The sequence below is a fragment of the Mercurialis annua genome, linkage group LG5 (assembly GCF_937616625.2).
Source record: "Mercurialis annua linkage group LG5, ddMerAnnu1.2, whole genome shotgun sequence".
Lineage (NCBI taxonomy): Eukaryota > Viridiplantae > Streptophyta > Magnoliopsida > Malpighiales > Euphorbiaceae > Mercurialis > Mercurialis annua.
In genome coordinates, this window is record NC_065574.1 from 12,942,827 (window position 1) to 12,969,223 (window position 26,397).

The 26,397-nt window shown below is 32.2% G+C and overlaps 3 protein-coding genes across 3 annotated transcripts; 1 reads left to right on the forward strand and 2 right to left on the reverse strand.

The window, feature by feature from the left end:
• Positions 1 to 4,144: 4,144 nt before the first annotated feature.
• On the reverse strand, positions 4,145 to 4,709 carry LOC126680631 (dirigent protein 4-like). Its single transcript, XM_050375782.2, has one exon. The coding sequence runs from the start codon at positions 4,664 to 4,666 to the stop codon at positions 4,196 to 4,198; it is 471 nt and encodes a 156-aa protein (XP_050231739.1). The 5' UTR covers positions 4,667 to 4,709; the 3' UTR covers positions 4,145 to 4,195.
• Positions 4,710 to 10,267: 5,558 nt separating this feature from the next.
• Positions 10,268 to 11,254, forward strand: LOC126680627 (uncharacterized). Its single transcript, XM_050375777.1, has one exon. It carries the CDS (start codon positions 10,324 to 10,326, stop codon positions 11,185 to 11,187), a length of 864 nt encoding a protein of 287 aa, XP_050231734.1. The 5' UTR covers positions 10,268 to 10,323; the 3' UTR covers positions 11,188 to 11,254.
• A 12,183-nt stretch (positions 11,255 to 23,437) lies between these two features.
• LOC126681496 (uncharacterized) lies at positions 23,438 to 23,889 on the reverse strand. The gene is made up of 2 exons (XM_050377036.2): positions 23,730 to 23,889; positions 23,438 to 23,647 (listed from the first exon to the last, which is right to left on the reverse strand). The coding sequence occupies exons 1-2, from the start codon at positions 23,844 to 23,846 to the stop codon at positions 23,438 to 23,440; spliced, it is 327 nt and encodes a 108-aa protein (XP_050232993.1). The 5' UTR covers positions 23,847 to 23,889.
• Between the last annotated feature and the right edge of the window lie 2,508 nt (positions 23,890 to 26,397).

A 26,397-nucleotide genomic window follows, 5' to 3' on the forward strand; every position in this document is an offset into this window, starting at 1 on the left:
TGAACTCAAGGCAATAAAAAGAGAAGAAAACGAGATTAAATTAGTTGAAGAGCTGAATGTGATTAGTTGTGTAGTTCCAGTGATGTTTGTCGGTTTGTCAAGTCATTTATCACCATATTATTTACTTTTTTTTTTTCGTACCCTAACCCAGACCCCATTACAACCCTTTAAAGTCCATTTTGATTCTTTTTGTTTGACTTAACTCAGTAGTGGAATTGCGGACTATAGGCAAGCTTATGGCAAGATTACATGTATTGATGTGAGAGCTTAATTGTTTGTACCTATTACACGTGTGTGTGCGAGAGACTACCTTGTGAGGAGTACTCGGTGATTTCATTATGCAGACTTGTATTTTTGTTCATTTGCTCGAATGTCGTTTGTATTTTTGAATTGATTGGATTGCCATTTGTGATCAATGTAATTTTGAAGTCATGTTTTCATAAGAGTATCTGTGTAGTCTCGGTGTTATTAATTTATGATTTGGCACTAGGCATTGTTATTTGATGTTATTTTTGCAGTGCTGTTTGGCTTAAAGGTTTAGTGTTGATCGGTTCATTATTTAGGGGGTTGTGAAAGTGCTTTAATTTTGGGATTTCTGACAAAGTTTGATGAGTGGTAATGTGGCTTTGTTCTTTATTTGATTGAGGACAATCAAAAGGTAAGTGTGAGGATGTTTGATAGGAGTAGAAATACTCCTATTTTCTAGATACTTTCAGGTCTTTTTAATGCGTATTTAATGTCAAATTCATGTTATTTGTGGTTCTTATTGTTATGTCCAAGTTTTTCAGGTATATGCATGAAAACGGATGATTTCGGAGCTTATTAGAGTGATTTTGGACTTGCGGAGGACTCGGGAAGCATTTGAAGCAAGAATCGGAGGTTTGGAGCCAAAATCTGTAAGTGCACGTCGTGCACGTTGGGAGCACGTTGGGAGCACGTCAGGGTCCAGTGTCCAGAACTTTGGAGATGGGAGAGCACGTCGTTGAGCACGACGTGCTTGAAGAAAACTGGGACCGCACGACGTGCGGTCTTGCTGTGCACGTCGTGCGGTGTGGAATGAAGAAGGGCACGACGTGCCCTTGACTCCTGCACGTCGTGCCCCCTTCGATAGCAGCCGGCGAAACTGACGTTTTAGCCCGTATTTGACTATTAAAGACCTGGGTATTTTGGGAATTTCACATAGCTCGAAGATTACAAGAATACATAGTATAAATACCATTCTTAATCATTGTATTAGGGTTCGCGACTTTGTTTTTGAGATTATACCTTAGTTTATTACAATTTTAGTTTCGTTCTTCATTATTATCGCTGGATTTTCATTGTTCATTATTAGTTTACTTCAACCAAGGTACGATTGATATTAATTTCATACTTCAGTATTTATTTAATCGCAGAATGAATTCATTAATTATTGCTTTAAGTCTTTTTATTATTATGTCTAGCTAAACCCTTCATTGGGGATTATTAATCTAAATTATGTCTGTTTAATTGAATTGAAATTATGGGTTTTTGTTCTTGATGGGTTTTAATTATTGTGCTTAATGCTTAGCCTAAACTGATCACTTAGTCTATGCCGTTTGTTTTAGTTTTAGCTCGAGAGAGTAAACTTGGAATAGAACAATATAATTAAGAACGCAGGAGTTAATTGTGCGAGAGTGAATTAACGAGTGCGGGTTCATTGAATTTGCTTAACAACCATTAAATTGATTTATACATAGGTTAATCATTGTGCGAGAGTGAATAATTAATCTAGTATTAGTGAGTTTAATGCTTTTGCCTGTAATTGCTCGAGAGAGAATTTTAGGTGCTCTAGATTAGTTCGAACATCATCAGAACAATACAATCCATAACCCAAATCAAGTAAACAACATAACGAAGATTAATAATCCCTGCCTTTCCCATTATTGTTAAAACACCGTTTGAATTACAGCTTTAGTTACTTTAAATTACAATTGTTAATTTCTGTCTTTTAATTACAAAACAAACAAAAACTATCTTTTCGGCTATTCGAATCGAGTTCCTTAACTGGTTGTCTTTAGAAGCTTTCTCTGTGGGTACGATATCCGGACTTCACAGTCTGTATTACAAGTTGGCATACGTACGCTTGCGTATTTTTACCAACAACTCTCTTGGGTGAGAGTGGGAGGGGTGTTTTGACTCGATTTTTCCAAATGCAGGGTAAAGTGATATAGACGTTAAGGGAGAATAATTATATTCTTTTTACATTACGTATTTTAGGCATAACTCAACCTCCTTAGAGCATTTCCAATGGTGTTCTTTATTTTAAAGAACATATGTAGTAATAGTATTTTTAAAATAGAGAGTGATATTTTTATTTTTACTCCAATGAACACTCTAAATTTAATTTAAACTTTTTTTAGTTTTCATACATAATAATAAAAATATTGGCTTAATTCCTTAAAGAAAACCCCACCTTACATTTTTTTTCGTTTATACCCTGACCTTGTAAAAATACCATTTGTATCCAATTTTGAGTTTTTATGTTTCATCTCTACCCAAAAGCATTAAATTGTACTCTTTTTATTTGAAAAAGAGTAAACAATCCTTCATTTTTAACTTATATACTAATTAGATATTAATGTTATTAATAGTACAAAAATACCATCTTCTTCAAAAAATTAAAAATAATAATAATTTTTTTAATTCTTTTATTATTTTATAAAATTAAAAAAAAATTAATTAATTATTTGGATGTATTTGATTATTTTTTAAGTTTAAGGATTTATTTGTATTTTTAAAAATAGAAAAAAGTTTGTTTTAAACTCTTTTCCAAATGAAAAGAGTACAATTTAATGCTTTTGGGTAGGGATGAAACATAAAAACCCAAAATTGGGTATAAATGGTATTTTTATAAGGTCACGGTATAAATGAAGAAAAAGTGCAAGGTGGGAATTTTTTAAAGAATTAAGCCAAAAATATTAAACATTAATAACATTAATTTAATGAATTTTCTAATAAAGTTTTTTATTTAATTTAATTTTTTTTAAATAATACTGATAATATATATTAATAATATAAATTTATTTTCATTTTTAAATTGTTTATTTATTCCGTTTTAATATTAAAAACAATTAATAATATATTTCAAAATAAAACTAATTAACTTATTTTTTGAAATTTAAAATTTGATCTTTTAAGATTTTAAGTAGAGAGTGAAAATGGCTCTCTGCATATGGAGAGCCATTTTCACTCTCTTCTCTAAATTTTAAAAATAAAAAGTCTATTGCAGTTTTAATTTATTATCAAACTCTTTAAATGAAAGAGTTTGACAATTTTAAAGAGTCCTTTAGAGATGCTCTTATATAAGTAATAGTGGATGAATACCTTGCAGAGTCTAAATAGGAAAGAGAGTCCTATTTAGCATATGAATTCAAATAGAAAAAAAAATTCTATTCGACTTGTGAGCTTATTTAGGAGGAATCTCCTACATAAGATAAATAATATCTTTCTCGTATAGGAATATGACTCCGAATAGGAACATGTTTTCTATTCTTTTAGAAGATCTACATCTTTTAGAATCTTCTTTTATTATTGATATTGACTTATATTCAGATTTCTAGATCTTTAAATATTTATGTTCGGGTCTGATTACCGGATCTCATAGAATTCAGTCTTTTATTTATCAAGGTAAATCCGTATAGATTCTTTTTGAACTTGATTGTATTTGATTTATTATTTATCGGTGAGTCCTGTGAGAGTCCCGAGGTCCACCTCGATAGGCGAATTCCACAGGACTCGATTTATAATATTTTGGTTTTTATCCGTAACCAAGTATATTATAATTACAAAGATTAGTTAATTATAATACGAGGAAACATAAAATTTAGTAAAGTAGACATAGAAATATGATCATACCATTTTTTTTCATTATAATATGAGTATAAGTTTATTTAAAAATTCAAACTTTTAGGTGAGGTTTCGACTATTATTTAATTATTTCTTGGTAACCAAGTATATTATAACTACAAAGATTAATTAATTATAATAAGACGAAACACAAAATTTAGTAAAATAGACATAGAAATATGACCATGCCATTTTATTTTCATTATAATATGAAGGAAATGTTGAGACATAACCTCACATACTTATTTTCAAAATAATAAAAAAAAAACCTCACATACTTGAATTACATTCATATTTATTAAATATTTATACAAACCCGATGATAGCTTTAGCAATGAAATAAAGTAACGCCATACTCAAAAACTGCATATCTCTGAGTGTCATCGAAAAAAACCCTTCGAACATTAGCAAAACCTGTAGTCATCCTGAACTTTTCTCTTCCACCAACAACTGCAAGCTCCTGTTTCGGCTCCAAATACAAATTCTTTGAAATAATTACAAATGAACTTCTTTTAAATTTGCCTGTATCGAATCCTAAATCCAAGTAAGGAACGAATGTGGCAGTTTCATTTTCTTCGCTAGCTCCTAAATGGAGTCCCTTAGCACGCCCTATAATTCGTGACGTTGGATCAATGCCTACTCTCAAAGCATTATTTACAGCAAAAAGATTGCCAAACTCAATGAGGTCGTCTATTCTGGTTGAATTTGCTCGAGCTATTTCAATAATAGTACTATTTTTACCACCATAAACATGATGGTTGAAGAACTTAAGTTTGGTTATCTTCTGCTTCATACACATACTCGATTTTGTTTCACTATAGTATTCCTCTTGAGCATTTGCATTCAAGACATTAAAAATTGTCACTAGACATACAAAAAATATATCTCCTTTCATCTTTCTTCTATTTGTTCTATTTTGGTAACTAATAATTGAATTATATACAAAACAATTAAGCGTAATTACGTTATTAAATGATACTTCATATTTTATAACTTGCTTTGAAAAAAATGTAATACTTCATTTGGCCAACTTCTGTTTTAAGAATTTTGATAACCTTATATGATAGGTTCAATTCATTTTTTTTCTTAATCAACTAGAACACGTATGTGATTGGATGTCCAAGCGGTATTTTATATAGTGGGATGTTTTGAGAAAATATCATAACTTTCTTAAATTCCCTACAGATATAATCCAGCGGTAATAATATTATAAGGATAATAGATAGATACTACGAATATTCGAATTTAATTTTTTTTTATTTGATTATTTAATTTTAATTATTTACTAATTTGGTTATCAGATTTTAGTTTCTTTTTAATTTAATTATCAAATTCTAATTGCACCAAAAAAAACAATTCGCATAATTTGACCGAAAAAACTTCTTAACGAAGTAAAATTATACACAAGTGGTAATTTTTGTAAAAATATAAATAAAAAGAGGTTATTTTCTACAATATAATTTTTATTGTAGAAATTAACTTAGAAATATAGTTATAGGTTATTTTCACCAATTAATTATCATATGTTAAATCTGTTCAAATTTGATGTTAGAATCACATGCTTAGCCATAAATTGCCATGTTTGCCATTTTTCTGTTCTTGCCATGATTGTCATGATTCTAAATTTAGAAACATGTTTAAAATGTATTTTTGCTATTTTTGGATATATATTTTGTGTATATTTATGTCCAAACCCTTCCCTATGTTTTTTTTGCATGCTTTTATTCTTTTTTTACATGAAAATCGACCAAACGACAAATTACCGCGAACTAGCTACGACAGCGCCGCCGCTACATATCAAGGTGTCGCCGCCATCCCATAGTGGTGCTATTGTTCTTCAGCCAAGACCACTTCCAAATCTTTCAGATGCGTTATAGAACTTATTTTCGTGTTTCCAAGCTCGTTTGAGTTCATTGTTTGTTAGTTGTTAATTGTTGGGTTAGTTTACCTAATTGTTTAAATTTAGTCGTTAAACATTTTCATACTTTTTACTAAGCAAATGAAAGTTATAGAATGAAATGGTGTGCTTAGTTGAATTTTCCTTGTGGGATCGATATTCGTCTTACGGATTATACTACTAGTTGCGATATCATACTTGCGGTTTTGACCAACACTTATCTCTTGAAAAAAATAAGAAACATGATGTTGTATTTCGGTCTTCAATAGAGGTCGAATATCGTGCTATGACTTCTACTACTTGTGAAGTAGTTTGGTTGCAATGGTTGCTTGTTGATATGAGTGTTTTTTTGCAGCGACCAATATTCGGATTGCTAATAACTTGGAAAGAATCAAGCATATTGAGATTGGTTGTCATATTACTCGCTATCATTTTTAGAATGAGACATTGACATTTCTCTTAGTCTTTTCTTCCTTACAGCTTGCAGATTTGTTTACCGAATCATTGTTCTCCTTGCACTTTTATTTTTTGACTGACAAACTTTTGATACTAATTGCTATCACATCTTGAGTTTGAGGGGAGAATGTTAAAATAATTATTATGCTTATATAAGGATAGTATAGTCTTTTACTTATCAAATTAATTTAGCCTACGTAAAGGTCTCTTGCCTTGTTTTAGGGTATAAGTTTTTTTTTTTGTACATTAGGCTTCATCCTTTTATATCTTCTTCTTCTTTTATTTCTTTTCAATCAATGATATTTGAATTCTTCTATTATTGTGTTATGAATTCTTCTATTATTGTTAACACCTTACACTCTCAAAGTATAAAAGTGCAATGCTTCAAATTGGATCATCATGCTTAATATAGGGATTATAAACCTTCTCCTTCATGACATTTATAAGCATTGCAACAGTCCATTAGTCTCGTTTGCAATTCTTGGGTTTGCACATGTAAACAGTTTTGAGTTTAAGGTTAAATGTTTAGCCTTGCAATGGTCTGATTTCGTCAAGTTCTGCGGCCGCAACAAGAATAGTTTTGCCACACAAATTCCTATTATTTATCTTAAATTTTAAAATTCGATCTTTCATAAATTTGCTACTTTCAACCTTTCACATATATCTCGTATACTTATAGAAAAGATTTTTATATTTATTAATGATTGTCAAAATTAAAATAAAAAATATTAAAAGGACTAAAGTCTAACAATAAGAACTGATTAAAAAATTGATTGTTTCAATCATAAAAGATTATTGATTTTTAATCGTAGGAAGAAGAAGTCTTAAGTGATCAATTAGAAAGTTTTTCATGGAGTAAAAGCAAATCACAAGTGTTTTGCAAAATAATTTAAATCTATTTGCTATTATTCTTGGTCAAAACATCAAAGACTAAATCCCAAAATGTAGCTGAGTTGATAAGGCGCTCTCTTAACTTAGGTGAGGTTGCGGATTCGAACCGTACTCATAAATGCAACCGTTTAAAATTTAGGGCAATAGTTTTTTCTCTCGCAAGGCACCTACCTGGTTCGAGTGAGGGTTAGTCTGAATGTGAAAGACCTACAGGTGCCGTCTTATTGTTGGGATTCATTCAGAATACCTAAAGAAATTACAAAAAAAAACATTAAAAACTAAACTCATCATGAAATTTTTATACTATTAGCTTTGATTTGATTTGTTTCTTAACAAATAACTTGCATTTAAGTAGCTCTTTAACTATTTATTTTATATACATGTGGTTTTTCATGAATAGAATTTCAAAAAGCATCATCGTTTTAATTGGCATGAAATGACGATGTTCAATACCTAAAAGGATCCGCATATACAAATTAAATAGCTTAGAGATGACTTAAATGCAAGATATAATTGTTAAGAGGGAGTGAAATTAAAGCTAATAGGATAAGAATTTTAAGATAGATTTAACCAATACTAAATTGTAAATATAAAAGTCAATCTGTTTATTGATAATTATTTTCAGAACAGAATAACTTTTGAATAAGTTATAATAATTTTATTGATTAAAATTTATGGTAAATTTATTTTACATTTAAAGATTGAGCGAATTAAGCAATTACATGGGAGAAACAAATGCACATTGTACCTCTCCAACTATCATCATCCCAATCTGAGTTGTCTACTCCGTCACTATTTGTCCTCATACATGAAACTTTCCTTGTTCCATGTAGAACGTAACACACACAGACAAAAACAGAAATTTTATTTGTTGCATGGAACACCAAATTGAAAGTTCTAAGTTATTACAACACTTGAAGGAAACATAACATCACATGCCTTTCTGTTTTTTTAATAACACCCTCCTTCTTGGGATGTTCACTCTTTACAATACACAACTAGAATAAGGTTAAATATATGAATGCCACCAAATCTTTACTTTATATTTTAGTTTAGTCCAAAAACTTCAATTCCTATCAAAGCGATGACAAAAGTTTAAAATTTATTTCAAATAATGATCTCTCATTAGCTTTTCAATCTAATATGATGCGATGAAATATACTTATAGAATATGGTGTTGATTGTTGGATAGGGATTCCCTCAAGTTCATTTCAACTTGAGGAGTCATGTTCAATAAATCCGTACCATTCATTACCAAATGGATGATATATATCAAAAAAATACAATTTTAATCAAATTGATTTACGCCATTCATTTTATAATAAATGGTGTACATCGTAAACATGAACCCTATATGACCCCCTTAAGTTGAAATGAACTTGAGAGAATCCTAATCCGTTGATTGTCACATTAAGTGCTATATATATAGCGTGAAAATTGATTTTTTTTTTTTATGATGTGCAGCATTGGAATATAACAGAATGAATCTATTGAACCAAATTAAAATTTTAGTTTGGTTCGATTTATAATTAATATTGTTCGGTTATGGTAAATTTTATGAAATTGTTAATTTGGTTAGGTTAGTTTTCGGTATAAAATTTTTAAATTAAGAAAACCAACCAAATTATTCGAATTATTCATATGCACAATGTTTTGTTTCTAATATTTCAATTATTTAAGCTATATATTCTTGTATTTTTATATAGATCCTAAATATCGATTTGCTCCCTTAATTTACATGTAATGAGAAATTAAAATATAAATTTCTTTTCATTTTTATTTTCTATTAATTTAATAATTAATGTTTTTTGAAATCATCAAATCTCATTAAATCGAATATGAAACAGTTACATTTGTAAGAAATTCGGAATAATTCGAAAACTAAATCCGATGACCTGACATGGAACAGACAACATGCTGCCTGATTCGCAGATCTTACTTACGAAAATAAAAATAAATTATTAACTGTTTCGCTAAATAAGTGAAGTCTTCGATCACTCGTCGATCAAAACTTATCCAATCACCCACAAACTCAGAGCATTCCATTCAATCACCACTTGATAACTCCTTCATAAAAAAGAGACAGCAAACTCCTACATAAAAAGGAGACAACAAACCTTTCACAGAGAAAGGACAACAAACCTTTCATAATGAAAGGACAACATAAAACATTCAGAAAAAAAACAAACAATGAAAAACAAATAAAACTAATATAGCTCATAAACGATTCCATTTTATTGATGAAAGATCTTCGATCTATCTTCACTTCTTGGTAAATGAATTGCGCTTCGTTGATAGGTTTTAATCCATCAAAAAAATGAAAAAGAGTCGCTATTTATTATATTCTATCAAATTAAAATAACATAAATAAAGGGATGGCTACCGTCAACAACAAAAATCAAACCATTGACGGCAGCCGGAGAAGAAATAAGAAGAAAACTCTTGGCGGCTAGGGTTTTTTTAGAGAGAAAAAAGAGGTTTTTAGGTTTTTCTTATGGACCCTTGTCCAAATAGTAAAAAAGTAGGTTATTCAGTTTAATTAAAAAATATCCGATTTAATCAAACAATTGTATTTTCAGTTACAATTTGGTTTGTATATATTTTGTTTGCCGTTCAGTTAGTAAAAATTTGAGAAGATCGGTTTTGATTCATTCGATAACCAAAAGAACCAATGTACAACCCCGGCTTGACATAGCTAAACATATTTAGAATATATTTCTGATGACTATCAAATAAACTTATTTAGATCTGAGAAATTTGAACTATTTAACCTCGGAATAAAACTTAAATATTTGGAACTACTTAGATACGAATTAAAATATTTATATCAAATTGAGAAATAAGACAAAACTAGGTACCAAACTGTAATTTAACCCACGAGAAAGAAAGGGTAGCATATGAATTATTTTCAATTGCTTGCCACTCGTGCACTGCAATTATTTTGCCATTGAAATCCACACGATAACTAGGGTTATGAGTTGGACAAGTGTGGTGGGCGAGAGACATTGCGTAGACATTGCTGAGATTTTGTTAGATCTGAATCGTTCGAATCAAAATTATGCAGCAATCAAGTGGATCAGATTCCTTATGTCTCTCCCTTACTATAGATATAAATACAGCGAAATACGAGTAGAACGAACACAAATCAATAAACAAACTCAAAACATAATTCAAAATATTCAACTCCTTTTTTTCTCTCTAGCAATTACAAAATGGCTTCGGTCTTATTCCAGACTCGTTCCGATAGTTTACCGACTAAATCACACCCGCTCGTCTCCGAGTTGGATGATCAAATCTGCAGATTAAGGGCTTGTGAAGCTACTTCTACTTCATCAATGTCAATAACGCATAAACTAAGCGGCCTTCAAGATTTATACGACTGCGTCGACAAAATACTTCTTTTACCTCTAACTCAACAAGCATTAGCTCAGCATCAAAATCGGAAATGGGTGGACGAGCTTTTAGATGGATCGCTAAGGATTCTCGACGTGTGCAACTCCGCTAAGGATGCATTGTTGCAAACTAAAGAGTACACGCTTGAACTCGAGTCGACTATTCGAAGACGACAAGGAGGAAGCGAGAATAACATAGCAACCGAGGTTAAAAAGTACATAACCTCGCGAAAAATGGCGAAGAAATCGATCCAAAAGGCGATGAGTAATTTAAAGGGATTAGAGAGCAAATGCTGCGTTGAAACTGGAACTGAAATAGCTAATTTTGTTAGCATGTTGAGAGAGGTTCAAGTGGTGACTCTTGCTGTGTTGAAATCTTTTATGTCGTTTATTTCCGGGACGAAGACGGTGACGAAGACGAAGACAAAGACGAACAACTGGTTGTTAGTTTCGAAGATTATGCTGAACAAAAGAATCGCGTCGGAGGAAGAAGAGGAAGTTGTTAATGAATTTGCATTGGCGGATATTGCATTGGAGTCTCTTAAGTGTGATAATAATATGGAGAATGTGCAGAATCAGTTGAAGAATTTGGAGCAATGTATTGAAGATTTTGAAGAAGGTTCTCATAATCTTTTTAGACGAATGATCAAAACTAGGGTCACCCTTCTCAATATTTTGAGTTAGAAATTAGATAATTAAACATCTTTTTGTATATGAATCCAAATATTCTTGTATAAATTTTGTTTAATATTCTAACACATCTATTTATTCTCTAAATATTTCTCAACCTTTGTGTTTATTTAAAACTCTCAATGCTGAAAAATCTATAATATATGAAATTAAAGCTGATACATATATATCTACGTAAATTTTCCGATTTATCCATGACAAGTTGATTTTTTGATTCCAAATTTCTTCTTTTAAGGAACATTAATTTCCTGCTGTTAACATAAATATTTCTTCATTTAATCTAGTATTTTCTTATATATTTTGAATTTAAATCTGTTTTTCTCTTTTATTGTCGTTATAAGGTCAGCTTATAAAATTATTTTATTTAGTTAATTTGTATATTGAATAACATTTTAGTTCTTAAAGTATACTTTTACTTACTACTATCCCAGGTGAAACATAAAATCGAGTACGATGAAAAAATTAAAAAAAAATTGAAATGGGTTCATTTTTTTTTTTTTTGAGAAATGGGTTCATGAAAGGTGGATAATGCCATTTGCATTAATTTTGTTTGAATTATTAGTATAACAGAAAAATAATGGGCAACCAATGAATATATAGAAGAGCTGTAAAAGATTCACATTGTCTGAATATAAGTGGATATAATTTGAAACTCAAGTGGATGATTAATAAATGGAGCACATGATTAACTCAATTATGATAACGAAAAAAGAGCTGGTTGTCTCTTTGTTAGGGGATCAATGGAATCATCTTCATATGGCCAAGCTAACAAAATGGATCATGCCTTCTATTTATGGAAAAACCACATTAATAACTCCCATATTAGATTTAATTTATAATTTATTCTTTTTTATTTGAAAATTAAAGTAATTCCTCACTTTTATTTCTATTAATAATTTAGTCATTCCATCCATTTTTGGTGTTCGTCAACGAAGTTAACAAAATTATATGGTCCTCCAGTTTTATTTTCCTCAATAATTTGATCCCTCTCTTTTATTTTTATCAACGATTTCGCCTTTTATATTTAAAAATTAATTTACTCCTAAGTTTTTTAATTTTATTGACTAACATCAAAATATGAACAGAGGAACTAAACTGTTGACGAAAATAAAAATAAAAAATTATAATATTTAATTTTTAACCAGAAGAGATTAAAATATGAATTATGTTAAATGTGAAAAATCTCATAATAATTTGCTTTCTTTCTTTGATAAAATTCAAAAGCACTTTGACATTGAGTTGTTTTGCCAGATCGACAATCTGACCATTGACCAAACAACTCAATTTGCGATGAATCCAACAGTTACAAGAAGCCAATTGGCTAAACTCGTGTCTTAGGTGAATTGTTAATTCAAGCCAAAGAAATTATTATAATCATATATGAAAATTAAATTAAATATTCACAATTGAGAGAATCATATAGTATAAACTATTCACATTTGACATGGGAATCGTTAATTAATAGATTTTTCTAATTTGATGCTTTAATCGAATAACATCAGAAAAATAACGGAAATTGATTTGATTAAAATCAAACTAGCCAAAATTATATACTATGATTAATTTGGAGTCAAGAAAACTCAAGTTAGATTAATGAGTCTACTCCTAATAAAATTAATCACATGGATTATATATAATCTACTTTGGTTATGCTTTTGGTAAATGAGTTTATCAAATACGGGTGGAGATTTTCGCACTCCATCCATTTATAATAGCACTCCAAATTATAACAAATAGACAAATATATCCTGGGAAACGATTGTTACACTCCATGACTATATAATTGCAGTCCAAAAGTGTGTCAGTTGACTAATGTATCCCTAATGTCTTCCTCTTTTAATATCCTCTATGTACATGTATATTTTTACAATTCTTATTTATAGATAAAAGAAAAATTATGCTTTTCTTTATAATTTAATTTTATGTGTGCTATAATTTAAAATTTAGATTTTTCTAAGTCTTATAATTTTTTAACCCATAAACTCATTAGTGTTTTTAAATTTTCTACATATAAAATTAATACAGTTATCACAATTTATTCAAAAAAATAATTCATATTTATTGATTACTAAATTATATTACTTCAATAAGATATTATGAAGTCCATCAAATGTTAAAATTTATAAGTTACTAAGTAATAATAATTGTTTATTGCATTTAGTAGCTAAATGCTAAATATATTATTTTACTTTTAAAACAAATTATAATTATAATTTTTTAAAAAATTATTATATAATTATTAATGTTTATAATATTCGTGGGTCGAGTTTGTGAGGTTTAGACTTGTCTCTTTTAAATACTAATCAGAATTCAGCTCGGTGCTAATTTGAAACTAATACTTACTATTTAAGTTCGAATCGAATATTAAATTTATATTTTTTTATATCGAAACAATTCAGATATATTTTAAAATTTCATTAATTATAAAAATTTAAATTTCATATAAAAAGCAAATATAAACTGAAATTTATATTGATGTAAAAATATAAATACTCAATTATGATTCAAGTGGATATCAAATACAATGATTAGATTTATTTTTATTATATTAATATTAGAAATTTGAATATTTAGAGAGTAATTTAATTTGACAGTATTAGTAAGGCGGTTCAGTTTTATAAGGCTTTTAATCCTACCTTTTCTTATTCTAGCATGGATGTCCTTAGATGTTTGGATTTTTTTCTGTATCCAAACTTGATCGTATTAGTTTCTTTGCCTTCCACTTTTTGTGATTGAGCTAATACAAATATCTTTTATAAAAAAAAAGAGATATATCTTTTACTTATATACTTGTAATTTATATGTAATAAATTATTATATAGGATAATGAGAATTGTTGGCCACTAAAAACCAAAAATAACAGAAATAATCAAATTCTAGATGTTTTGCACGGTGGCTTGAGAACTATACATGTAATATGTCCTAGGGTGTATTTGTCAATATATAATTATTTTGGAGCGCAGTTATAGTGCTTGGAGCGCGAAAATCCCCTCCCATCAAATACAGCACTAGAGTTTAGTTATTTATAAATGACAAACCCCTAAAAGACATAATTTAATGAGATTTAATTTTTTGTTCAAACAAAAACTATAAAAATATCCTAGATAATTATTACATAAATTAAAATGATAAAAAATGGCTCGTGGGCCAAAATTCATATCATCCTATTGTCGATCTATTTGAACTGATATAAAAGAAATCAAAAATACTCATAAAATAGCAAAATAGTGTCAATAATACCAGTTGACTATGTTTATTGCAAAAATATGTTTTATCTGGTAAAAATTGATGGTTTTTATTTGTAAAAAATAAAGTTTTCAAAAAAATAAATTAATTTAAATTTACTATCGATTTACGAAAAATATAAATTTAGTATGTAATGTCAGTTTATTAAAAAGTAGTTTATCAATAGTTTATTTTTTGAATTGTAAAACTAAAGTAAATTATTACTTAGTTGATTATCAGTGCTATGAAATATGTACCAAAATTAGTTTTAATTTATTTACTTTTAGTTTACTCAAAAACAAATTTATTATTGGTTTGCTGTTAGTTTACAAAATTTAAAGTAAACAATTAAGGTTTATTATCGGTTTATAATGTCTATATTTTTTGTTAAAACCTGCAAATATGAATTAATGCATAAGTTAGCACTTTTATCAAATATCTTATATTTATTATCTTGGACGTCAAACATTTAAAGAATAAAAAATGTCAAAATCCATATTTGTCAGCAATTAGAAGAAATCAATATGTCAACAAATACCTATGATTTCAAAATTCATTAAGCCAAGAGCCTAGAACATCAAAAATTAAAAAATTGAAATGGGTATCTACTATTTTGCAAATTAACTGTTCTTAATCACATGGACATCATAAAAATGTGTTGGTCACGCCAGCGGCGAAAACAACCATGGTGACAACATCTCCAACAGCTTCTTGGCTGAGAAAGGCGGCGGTAATTAACAGAGCATTTGACATAGATTTACATTAAAAAAAGATATTGATAATAAAGTCGAAGGAGAAGATACAGGAAAAGATAATTGTGTAATTAGAAATCGTAGTCTTACAATCAATTTATCTTCTCTTGTAAAAGTGAGAAACAGAAAGTATATATGCAAACTTCTCAGCCACTTATATATATAAATATTTAGGTGTTTTCCATAGCTTAATTTCCTCTATAAATAATGCGCCGACAAGTTTGATGTAAAAATATTGAAGTTTGTTCTCCTCGGCCCAGTCTCCTAGTCTTCTTTTCAGCCCATTTAATTAATCAAAGCTCCACTTCTTCAATCAGGACATATAATTCGGACATAAATGTTTGATACTCGAAGCGGAGGACTTGTGATAGCAATATAGTTAGAATATATAGCTGCAAAAGCTCGAGACCAAAGCCCATATTTGAGACTAAAGCCCATGTATGAGACTAAAGTCCATATCTAATACAAAAGTCCACATCCAAAGCTAAAGCTCATATCGGAGACCAAAGCCAACATTCGAGACCAAAACCAGTACCCAGAGACTCGAGATCTAAAACAAACGTCCTCTATAAACCGAGACTAGACACTTACATTCAATCTTGGAACTACAATACCAGCAGTAAGCTAACCAAAATTCTCTATAGTATACAATTCTCAAACCAAGAGAAATTCTAACCTAGAGAACTGGTCACGGGACAGAGCATACTCATAGACCTTCTGATATAAAAGATCTTTCTTACATTAAGAACCTCTAACAGGGATATTCTAAGACAGTGCATGCATATCTCACAGAAAGAAAAAAGAATGATCGTATCAGCCACATCATCACAAGTAGAACAAACACGAACACATCACCATTCAATATAAATACCCCAAAATAGGTAAAGACAAGATTAATACTTTTTTCTCACTTTATTCTCACTCTTTCACTTCTCATTTCATTCTCCTACTCAAACTAATTTGACCGTCTAAGAGGCATTCCAGATTCCACTTCCGGCATCCTTCTAACGGTTGTTTTCTCTATTTCAGTTGGGCCTTGTTGAACTTCCTAGGCCCAAGACCTTCTCCGATGACTTGAAAGTTATCACAAACAATTCGCGTTTAAATGTGTTTAATATCTTTAAGTTAATTGTGTAGAAAACAACATTTTTAGTGAAATAACATAATTTACGATCATTCATTGTTCGCAACAATCGTCGGTGTTATCAATCTACAAATGTCAAGACAAAGTCCACTAAGGAGACACCAAAACCGTCTGAGAGCCCATTTAATTACTTACCACACTCATTCTATGAAAACAAGCTGAACTCGGGTACTTTGTAATCCTTAGAAAGGGGTAGGGCTTGTCGATCCAATCAAAATATAGATTCATATATGATGGCCTCGGGTATACTCCCAACTTCTAAAGATCCTCCAAAAGTTTTAACTGATCATAACCTCCACTTTGTCGCTAATCGACATATTCTTTACACATGTGGAAATCTCAGGCAAAGAGTTTTGTAAGTTTATACGAGGTTCAAGTACAACTTCCTTTCTTGGGTGCCGCATCATCATATCGCCCCCACTGATTGACTAGCATCCTACTGATTTGAAATCTTCACTAAACTATACTGCATGCCAAATCTGGTGGACGGATGGGTCTTATAGGCATTTCTGCTTAGCGCGCTAAATTTGTTCGAGTTTAGGGTGAGATCGGCCTCTCTATTGCGATTGTCAGCTATATGTTGTCTTGAGATAACCTTAGCCAACGTTTCTACCGCGCTTGACAAACTATTGAGGTCTGACTTAATGGGGTAATTGATTCTAGGGGTCACTGTACTTTTCAAGAATTGCAAAATGGTGACCGAACTTCAAAACGTCACAAAATGGTTACTAAACTTTTAAATATGTGATTTTTGGAGGTTTTTAAGTGTTTTACGGTCAAATTATACATATGTAGTAATCAAAATTTGATTATTTATGACAAATAATATCTTATATTTTATATATACACACAATCAACAAAAAATTGACTCGAAATATTTTTTTCAGTGACCAAAAATCCTTCTATCATAACAAAACCAAATAGCATAATAACTAAAATGTTATGTTTTGAAGTTTGGTCACCATTTTGTAATTTTGAAAAAGTATAGTGACCTCCAAAATCAATTACCCGACTTAATGACCTTCTAGATGATCATTGCCCCATCAAACATTAGCCAATTTTCATGTGTTATTTTGTTCCTTAAAATGGTGAAATCGGCATCTGATAGAGATGGTAGATTGGAAGGTAGGTCATGTTGTAATTGTTCATATCATCCTCATGAACCTGATTGGGGGTCATGCAGGTTCTCTTTAACAGCTGTTGGTTTGTCTTATCGCCCTTTGTCAGTATCGCCTCTAGATCTAAATCTAATTCTCTGATGATTCACTAATTTTGTGAATGGATGTACATGATACTTTTGTTAATGTTGAACATAACACGTCGATCCTTAGTAGAGTTGCAAAAAGATTTAGCGGTCAAAAATATATGACGCACGAATCTTTGAATTTGATTAATGGATTCAACTAGACTTGATGCCTAACCGAATATGACGAGAAAAATAATCAAATTGGTTTGAGTAAATTACACTAGCCTAAATTAAATTGTGATTAGTCATGAGTATACTCCTAAATTAAAATCAACTACAGAGATTAGAGATAAAAAAAGTCTAATCGATTGATTTTATTTTTGATAAATGGGTTGTACCAAATACAACACTAAAACTAATTATTTACAAGAGACAAATCCTAAAAACAAATATAGTCTAATGAGGTTCAACCTCTTATTCAGACCGGTGTAAACATACAATAATATTTATAATAATTAAAAATATTACATATGTTACTAAAAAGTAACTTTTATAAAAGCAAATATAAAAATAAAAAAGTGTTATAATAAATAGTCATTTTTAGTATCATTTACACAAATGTCAATTGAACATGTTTTCAGCATTTAAAATGAGATTTCTAAAATATGCTGTTATAACAATATTGTTAAAATAAGAATTTTTGTTGCATGTAGTGCCCATTGTTGTAAACTTGTATTGAAGCAAATTGCATAAATTATATCTAAGAATCTGAAAAGACTTGGTGATGGTTCCATATAGACTTTGCTTAGACTACATTGAAATATGTTTTTAAATCCAATTCTAAAATTATCTTAATCTCCACATATATTTGAAGATAATAAATATCCTAATTATAGTAATTATTTATCATAAATTTCTAAATCTGTTTTTTTTTAATTGGCTGTCTTAGTAATATGAGCTATACCGCCCGTGTGCTGCAACTACCGTCCCATTAAAATAACATTGGAATGAGTTGGAGAAAAGGTTGACAAGAAACATTGCGTAGACATTGCTGAGATTTTGTAAGATTTGAATTGATCCAGATATATCATGCATCAGATTCCTCTTGTCTCTTCCTCCCACGTTCATATATATAAATTCACAGTCTAAAAATCTGAGTTGGTTCAAAATATTATTCGTGTTATTGATTAGTAACGGTTACCAACTTCTAAATTTTTATTTTTTTAGTAATTAAACTTTGATATTATGGAAACTAACTAAATAAATTCAGGTGAAAATTGCCGACCGGCGAAAGACATATAACATCAGTAATAATTGGTATATATTTTCAATAAAATATATAATTTAATGGCCTTAGAGCAAAATTTTATGTTGGATGGAAAAAATGGACAATTTTTTTAATAAATAGAATTAAATATAGAGATATGTAATATAAGTAAAATTCTTATTCCAAAAAAAAAAAAAAAAATATAAGGCTGCCCACCTTTTTCATCCTGGATGAATATTATATCCTAGAAGTTCATATAAGAAGAAAATCAACGAAAATGACATCCATCTGGACGATGTTAAGGTTAGCAGCAAGTCTCGAAGATCGAGCAGATGAATGTAAAAATTGTCTTCCTTCATGGTGATTTGGAGGAAGAGATATACATGGAGCAGTCAGAGGATTTCAAAAAAGAGAGGAAAGAGCAGTACGTTTACGAATTGAAGAAAAGCCTATACGGCTTGAAACAGGCACCGAGACACTGGTACAGGATATTAAACTCCGTGGATCACTGAAGTCTCAAGATGTTACAGAAAGGTCACTAAATAAAAAAATCTTACAAAATTGTCACTCAACAGACCCATTTGTTACAACGGGAAGTCACTCCAACGAATCCGACTCTTTTTAATGTGAAACGCTGCGTTTCATGCACACTTGGCGCGCCGGAAGTGGGAAACAAATCTCTCTCTTCCATGTCAGCTCAATTGATTGCCACATCATCCATCACTCCATCAGTAATAAAAAATTGAAACGGTAATAATTTAAAACCCTAAATTAACTTCCCCTAAAATCAAAAGTCATAACCCATCGATTCGTTTCCCCCTTTGTAAACCCTAACCTGATTATCTCTTTCTTCTTCTTCCTCTCTGCAATTATTTCCTTTGTTCATTTGATCGATTAGAAACCCTAATTTATCTTCTGTCAGTTCCGTATTTGTGTCATCTAACCTTAATTATTTGTTATTGTAAACCTTAATCGCAAACTTTAAAGCAAAAAACGAAGAACGATGGAGCGCGATTGGAAACCTCGGTGGCTGGGAGATCCAGCTCCTATTTATGGTAAGCTCTCACTCATTTTCATGGTAAATGTCTGTCTTGTAGAAAGTTTAGATTAAAAGTGTTAATCTTTGTTAAATTTCATTGTTGTGTCAGCTTCTGGTTCTCCCTACTTCAGTATGTGAATGCACAAAATAGTTGTTGGACCTGTTGTAGGGTATGATCATCGCATAATGGGGTATATAGATTATTGTACTGCGTTGAATTTGTCAATGGCAGAGTTGGTTTGTATGGGTATCAGTTTGGGATTAGGTGTGGATGCAGATAGGTTTAAGTGGTATCAGGTTTGTGATGAGGAACGTGTTAGTTTAAGCAGACTCCGGAATGATAGAGATGTTTTCAAGATGGCCCTCGATGTGGATGCTGAAAAAATGATAGATATTCATGCTACTATGGAAGTGGGTGTCAGTTCCTTAGAGTTCAGTGATGTAGGTGAGAACCAGGTAGATGCTCCTGATACCAATGCTCTTGCTGAAGATTTTCTTCATGGCAATGCTCCTGATGCCAATGCTTCGAATGTTAATGCTCCTGGAGATGTTGATGGCTTGGATGTTGTTGATGGTGTGGATGCCACTGAAGATGTTGAGGGTGAAGAAGACAATCAATCCGAGGGCAGTCTGTTAGAAGATTCTGACTATAGTGATGACCATAGTATGGCTAATGATGGGGATGTGCAACAAGAGGACATTGATGTTGCTGACAGAGAACATGAAGCAAACACTGAGGGTGTAGTTAATGCAAGTAATGAGGGTGAAGATAATGCAAATACTGAAGGTGCAGCCAATGCAAATACTGAAGGTGGTGATTCCTTCATTGCAGACTCCAATGAGCTGCATTCAGCTTCAGAAGGAGATTCTGATGCTGAGTCAGGGAAACCACAGTTCTGTGAGTTCAATGGGGAGAATATGGATGACCCTGAATTTAGCATAGGGATGATGTTTAGAGACTTTGCCCAATTTAAGGAAGCTGTCAGAAACTATGGGATTAAGAATAGGTATGTGATGAAGTTTAAACCTAATGACAATTTAAGATGCAAAGCTTACTGTCAAAAAGGATGTCCCTTCAAGTTATGGGCATCTAAGATGAACAAGGACAACCTAACTGTCCAGATCAAGACTGGACACTTAACGCATGAGTGCAGTAGGGATCATAACATTCGACATGTGAATCCTAAGTGGATTGCACAAAAGTATTTGGAGCAATTCAAAGCTGATCCAAATTGGAGTTTAAGTGGAATTATGCAGGCTGTAAAATCCAATCAAAAATGCAGTATAGGGAGAGTAGCTGCTCTGAGGGCCAAACATTTAGCACTCCTTAAGCTAAATGGTGATGAGGCTGAACAAATGAAATTGTTGATGGACTACAGACTGGAACTAATTAGGACATATCCTAATTCAACTATAATGTTCAAAAGGAATCAGGGTGTGTTTCAGGGAATGTACGTGTGTCTGAGCCCTCTTAGGGATGGGTTTATGGCAGGTTGTAGGAGGGTCATATCAATTGATGGGTGCTGGCTGAAAGGGTTGTATGGAGGACAGTTGCTTGCGGCAGTAGGGATAGATGCAAATGATTGCACGTATCCGATAGCATGGTGTGTAGTTGATAGCGAGACCAAGGAGAATTGGTTGTGGTTCCTTAGCCTATTAGCAAATGATTTGCCTATCAACAATAGCCACGGCTGGTGCTTCATGAGCGACAGACAAAAGGTAAGTAATTTTATTCCACCTATCTCAACACATACAGCCATTTGCTAAGTCCAACAAATGGGAAAGACCTCTGGCCCAAAAGCAATGATCCACTAGTGAAACCCCCACCTCCTGTAAATTTCAGAAGAGGCAGAAAACAATTACTGCGAAGAAAGGAAGATGATGATTGGAGAGACCTAGAAATAGTGGTGTAGTCAATGGGAGAGTGACAAAAAAGGGCACCATATCAAAGTGTTCCCACTGTGGTAAAAGAGGCCACAACAAGAAATTCCATGAGAAGGAAACTGGTGCTGCCCCTGTAAGTATATTTCAATCATAAATATTGAGAATCAAAATATGTTGCAACTTTAATACTAACTACACTAACTTACATTTATGCAGGGCACTAGCAGGATGCCTCTTGGACCTAGAGCTTCTACCCTGCCTACACCTGCTGCTGCCCAGGAAGGAATGCCTCCATCTGCTACCACCCAGGAAGAGCAAGAATTTGACACTCAAGAAGAGATCCATCCACCTGCTGCTACCCAGGAAGAGCAAGAATATGACACTCTTCTTGAAGAGATCCCTCCACTTGCTGCTACCCAGAAAGAGCAACACTTTGACACTCTTTTTGAAGAGATCCCTCCACTTGCTGCTACCCAGGAAGAGATCCATCCACCTGCTGCAACTCAAGAGGACATACCTCCACCTGCAAGATCTACCCAAGACATATTAACAAGGTTTATGAGACCCACACCACTTGATAACTTGGTTGGTCAAAAGACAAAAAAACTTGTGGACATTATTAGGCCTGCAGATAAGGACATCCAGAAAGGGAAGAGCAAAGTTATTGCTAAGAGTCAGAAAGACAAGAAGATTCAGAAACAAAGGGCTAATATGAAAGCTATGAGTCAGAAAGCTCCAATTCGCACTGGAACTCCCAAATCTGCAGCAAGGAGGATGCCAATACCCGTGCAGCCACAACCAACTGGGCTCCCAAGACCTGTGAAGCTTCCTGTGAAAAGAAACTTAGATGCAGTGTACAATCTCTTCAAGGACCCACATCCAGATGTGAAGTTTAAGGATGCAGCATCATCTTGCAGCAAGGACCCTACAACCTTCAGTCAGCCAGATCTGTGCAGCAAGTTGAGTTCATTTAGAGCTCCAAGACCTTCTAAAGAGCCTCCTGCCCCAAAAGTTTCAAGTAACTCAAAATCGTTGGTGACTCCTCAAGCAAAAATGACCAAAGCATCATCTGTTATCCCCTCAACAACAAAGAAGAGAAAGATATGGGTTCCTCCGGGTCAACCTTCAAAGAAAGAGCTTTAAAATTATCAAATGGGACATTTTTTTGTGGAAGTGAGTTGGGACAGCACTCCTTTTAATTAACTATGTTATTTTGTTACAATGGGGGGGACCATTGTTAGGTTTTTGTATAGAGAATATTAAACTCTTTCTTTTGTCAAGTTGGTGGTGCATTATTGCACTGAACCTACCCCACCATTTCTCTTTTCCTATTTCTGCCAGGTTGGTGGGTTTGTTTATGTAGGCTGAATATTAACTATTGCTGTGCTGTGAGTCTCTGTATTTTTTGTTGAGTAAATTTCTTATCTATGAGATTGAGCTGTTATATTCCCCTCATTTTTCCAAATTTTTTCCAGTAAATCTTTTCTTATGGCATGTATGTAAATGCAAATGCATAATTTTTGCTGTGTTATATTTTCAATCAATCAGCAGATTTTAAACTAATGCAGCAGATTTTAAACTAATGCAATAGATTTTTAACCAAGCATTCTTACTCCTGCATAAAAAAACTTTCACAGTTCATTGATCAAACATATTTTTCATTCATTACTAACACAATTGAGTTACATTCAGAGTTCCAAGTGCATTCATCAAACATAACTTACAGCAACCTAGTACATCTAATCATTCAACCTAAACTACTTGCACTCCATCTTCCAAAATAAAATACAAACACTAGTAGAAGTATTAGCTTGACATAAGTCCATTTTGCTGTCTTCCTGTTATTCTCCATTTCATTCTTATCAACCTTTTCTAGCAGTTCAAGTAGAATAGATTTTGTTCTATTAGGCATAGCTTTGTCAAACCAGTCGAAGTAATCACATCCACCTCCTCCAGACTGTATATAAGAAAATGAGAGGTTTTAGTGGAAAACCACCATCATATTAATCTAACAAATTGAGTTCCATAAATAAACTTACCTGATGCCAATGCTGGCACCCAAAGAACCGCCTTCCTGGGTTCGCTTGAGTCCAAGCTGTCTTCAGCACAGCAGGCTGATTGCAATGGCAGAGAGGAATAAAACTTGGATGCTCCATTAGGGTTCTACGGCAAACCTAACAAATTAGGGTTATAGGTTAATCGAATAAATTACAAATCATGGGAGTTAAGAACACGGATTGAAAGGAAGAAATCGAAGAAATTAGAGAAGATAGACAGAAACTAGGGTTCTTCAATATTGGGGATTTTTTTTTTCAGAGGATAAGAAGTAAGAAGAAGAAGAATTTGATTAAAAGGAAAAAGAAAAGAATATTACCGTTGTAATCTTTTTTATCGTTGATATTTATTAACCCCAACAGTTGGAACTCATTAATTGATGTGGCAATCGATTGAGCTGACATGGAAGAGAGAGATTTGTTTCCCACTTCCGGCGCTCCAGGTGTGCATGAAACGCAGCGTTTCACGTTAAAAAGAGTCGGATTCGTTGGAGTGACTTCCCGTTGTAACAAATGGGTCTGTTGAGTGACAATTTTGTAAGATTTTTTTATTTAGTGACCTTTCTGTAACATCTTGAGACTTCAGTGATCCACGGAGTTTAATATCCCACTGGTACAAGAAGTTTGAGTCTGTTATGGAGGAGCGAGGCTACAAGAAGAATACACCAGACCATTATGTGTTCGTGCAAAATTTATGTGATGATGATTTCATTATACTTCTGCTCTATGTGGATGACATATTGATAATTGGTCAGAATATTTCAAGAATCAACAACTTGAAAAAGTAGTTGAGCGAGTCTTTTGCTATAAAAGACTTGGGCTCAACAAGGCAAATTTTAGGCATGAGAATAACTAAGAGATAGAAACTCCAAGAGACTATGGTTATCACAGGAGAAGTACATTAGAAAGTACTTCAAAGATTCAAGATGGATAAGGATAAAGCGGTTAGCTGTCCCCTTTCTAATGATTTTAGCCTGAGGATAAAGCGGTTAGCTGTCCCCTTTCTAATGATTTTAGCCTGAGTTCTGAACAGTGCCCTTCTATTGAGAAAGAAAAGGAGGAGATGACTAGAGTTCTGTATGCTTCAGTAGTTGGGAGTTTGATGTATGCCATGGTATGTACACTACCATATATTGCTCACTCGGTCGGAGTAGTGAGTCAGTTCCTTTCAATGGAAAAGAACATTAGCCTACAGTGAAATGGATTGTTAGGTACCTTTAAGGTACATCAAGAATGTGTCTATCTTTTGAAGATGGAAAACTTGTGTTAGTTGGATACACAAATGCAGATTTGGCTGTAGATGTTGACTCGAGAAAGTCTACATCGGATTATAGGATTTCATTTGCAGGGGGAGCTGTGTCATGGAAATCAAGACTATATAAATGTGTTGCGCTCTCAACAACAAAAGCAGAGTTTATTGCAGTAACTAAAGCTTATAAAGAGTTGTTATGGATTAAGAAGTTCTTAAGTGAACTTGGTTTCCACTAGACGAAATACGAGCTGTTTTGTGATAGTCAAAGTGCTTTTCATCTCGGGAATAATTCCTCTTTTCATTCAAGATCTAAACATATCAATGTGAGATATCACTAGATTCGAGATGTATTGGAGATGAAGCTGCTACAACTGGAAAAGATACATACCGATGAAAATGGATCTGATATGTTAACCAAAATTCTTCCACGAAGAAAGTTTGAATATTGTCGACAAACAGCAGGAATGGTGGTGTCTCATGTAGTCGGGAGGGGGAGATTGATTGTGGTGGGCCCCACATGTATTAATAAATAAAAAAATAAAAGATCATTTACTTGGAGTAACCTCCGAAGAAATTGCTTGGAGGTTACTCTAAGAAAATAACTATGGCCTCCAAATCAGATCTCCGTAGAACTGGAGAATTCACATCTGCTGGTGGTTGGATTGAACACCATAGTCATCAGCATTAGCTGGTTCAAAATCAATGGAAGCATCTTGACCACCTATCTGGGGTTGGTCGCCTTCTTCATCTCCAATACGTCTATGAACTATTGTTGGAGGAATCAATTCCGAGCCCTTTGAATCTCCATTGGATCCCTCAAAAATATTTTGAGCCTTTTTAACATCCTCAATGGTCTGACTTTCAACAAACACGGCATCAAAGCCTCTTATGGACTGGATCGTAAAATCTATAGCCAAATTGATAAAAAAAATTAGGAGTACTTTAATTAGATAGGAATGTTAAAAAATCGCAAGAATCACCATGAATCAAAGAAAAGTTCATTAAAATAAAATATGAAAGAATAGTGGAGCGATGGTGTAGCGATGAAGAAACGGTGAAGAAGAAAACAAAAAAAATGGAGAAGGAAAGAAGAAATAAAAAAAGAAGGAAAAAAATTGACAAAGGAAAGAAGAAGAATAGAGGCGAGAGAGAAGAAAAAAAGAAAAGGAGAAAAAATAACAGTTGTGACGTGATAAGAGTAAAAAAAAAAATTATAGTAAAAAATTAATAAAAAGTAGATATAATCATAATATAAACATGCTTTAGAATAAAAAAAAAAAAAAAACATTCAAATGGTTAGGTATTTAATCTATCTTTTTCTTGTTGATATAGAAAATCAAATTATTTTTAAAAATGAAGAATTTATCCTAATTTTTTCAATATAAAATGACACGCTTGTTA

What these genes read in the sequence shown, in the direction of transcription:
- LOC126680631 (XM_050375782.2), bottom strand. Translation starts at nt 4,666, where the DNA reads ATGTGTATGAAGCAGAAGATAACCAAACTTAAGTTCTTCAACCATCAT.
- LOC126680627 (XM_050375777.1), top strand. Translation starts at nt 10,324, where the DNA reads ATGGCTTCGGTCTTATTCCAGACTCGTTCCGATAGTTTACCGACTAAA.
- LOC126681496 (XM_050377036.2), bottom strand. Translation starts at nt 23,846, where the DNA reads ATGGAGCATCCAAGTTTTATTCCTCTCTGCCATTGCAATCAGCCTGCT. An exon ending in GGTGCCAGCATTGGCATCAG is followed by an intron (nt 23,648 to 23,729) that starts GTAAGTTTATTT and finishes TCTTATATACAG; the next exon opens with TCTGGAGGAGGTGGATGTGA.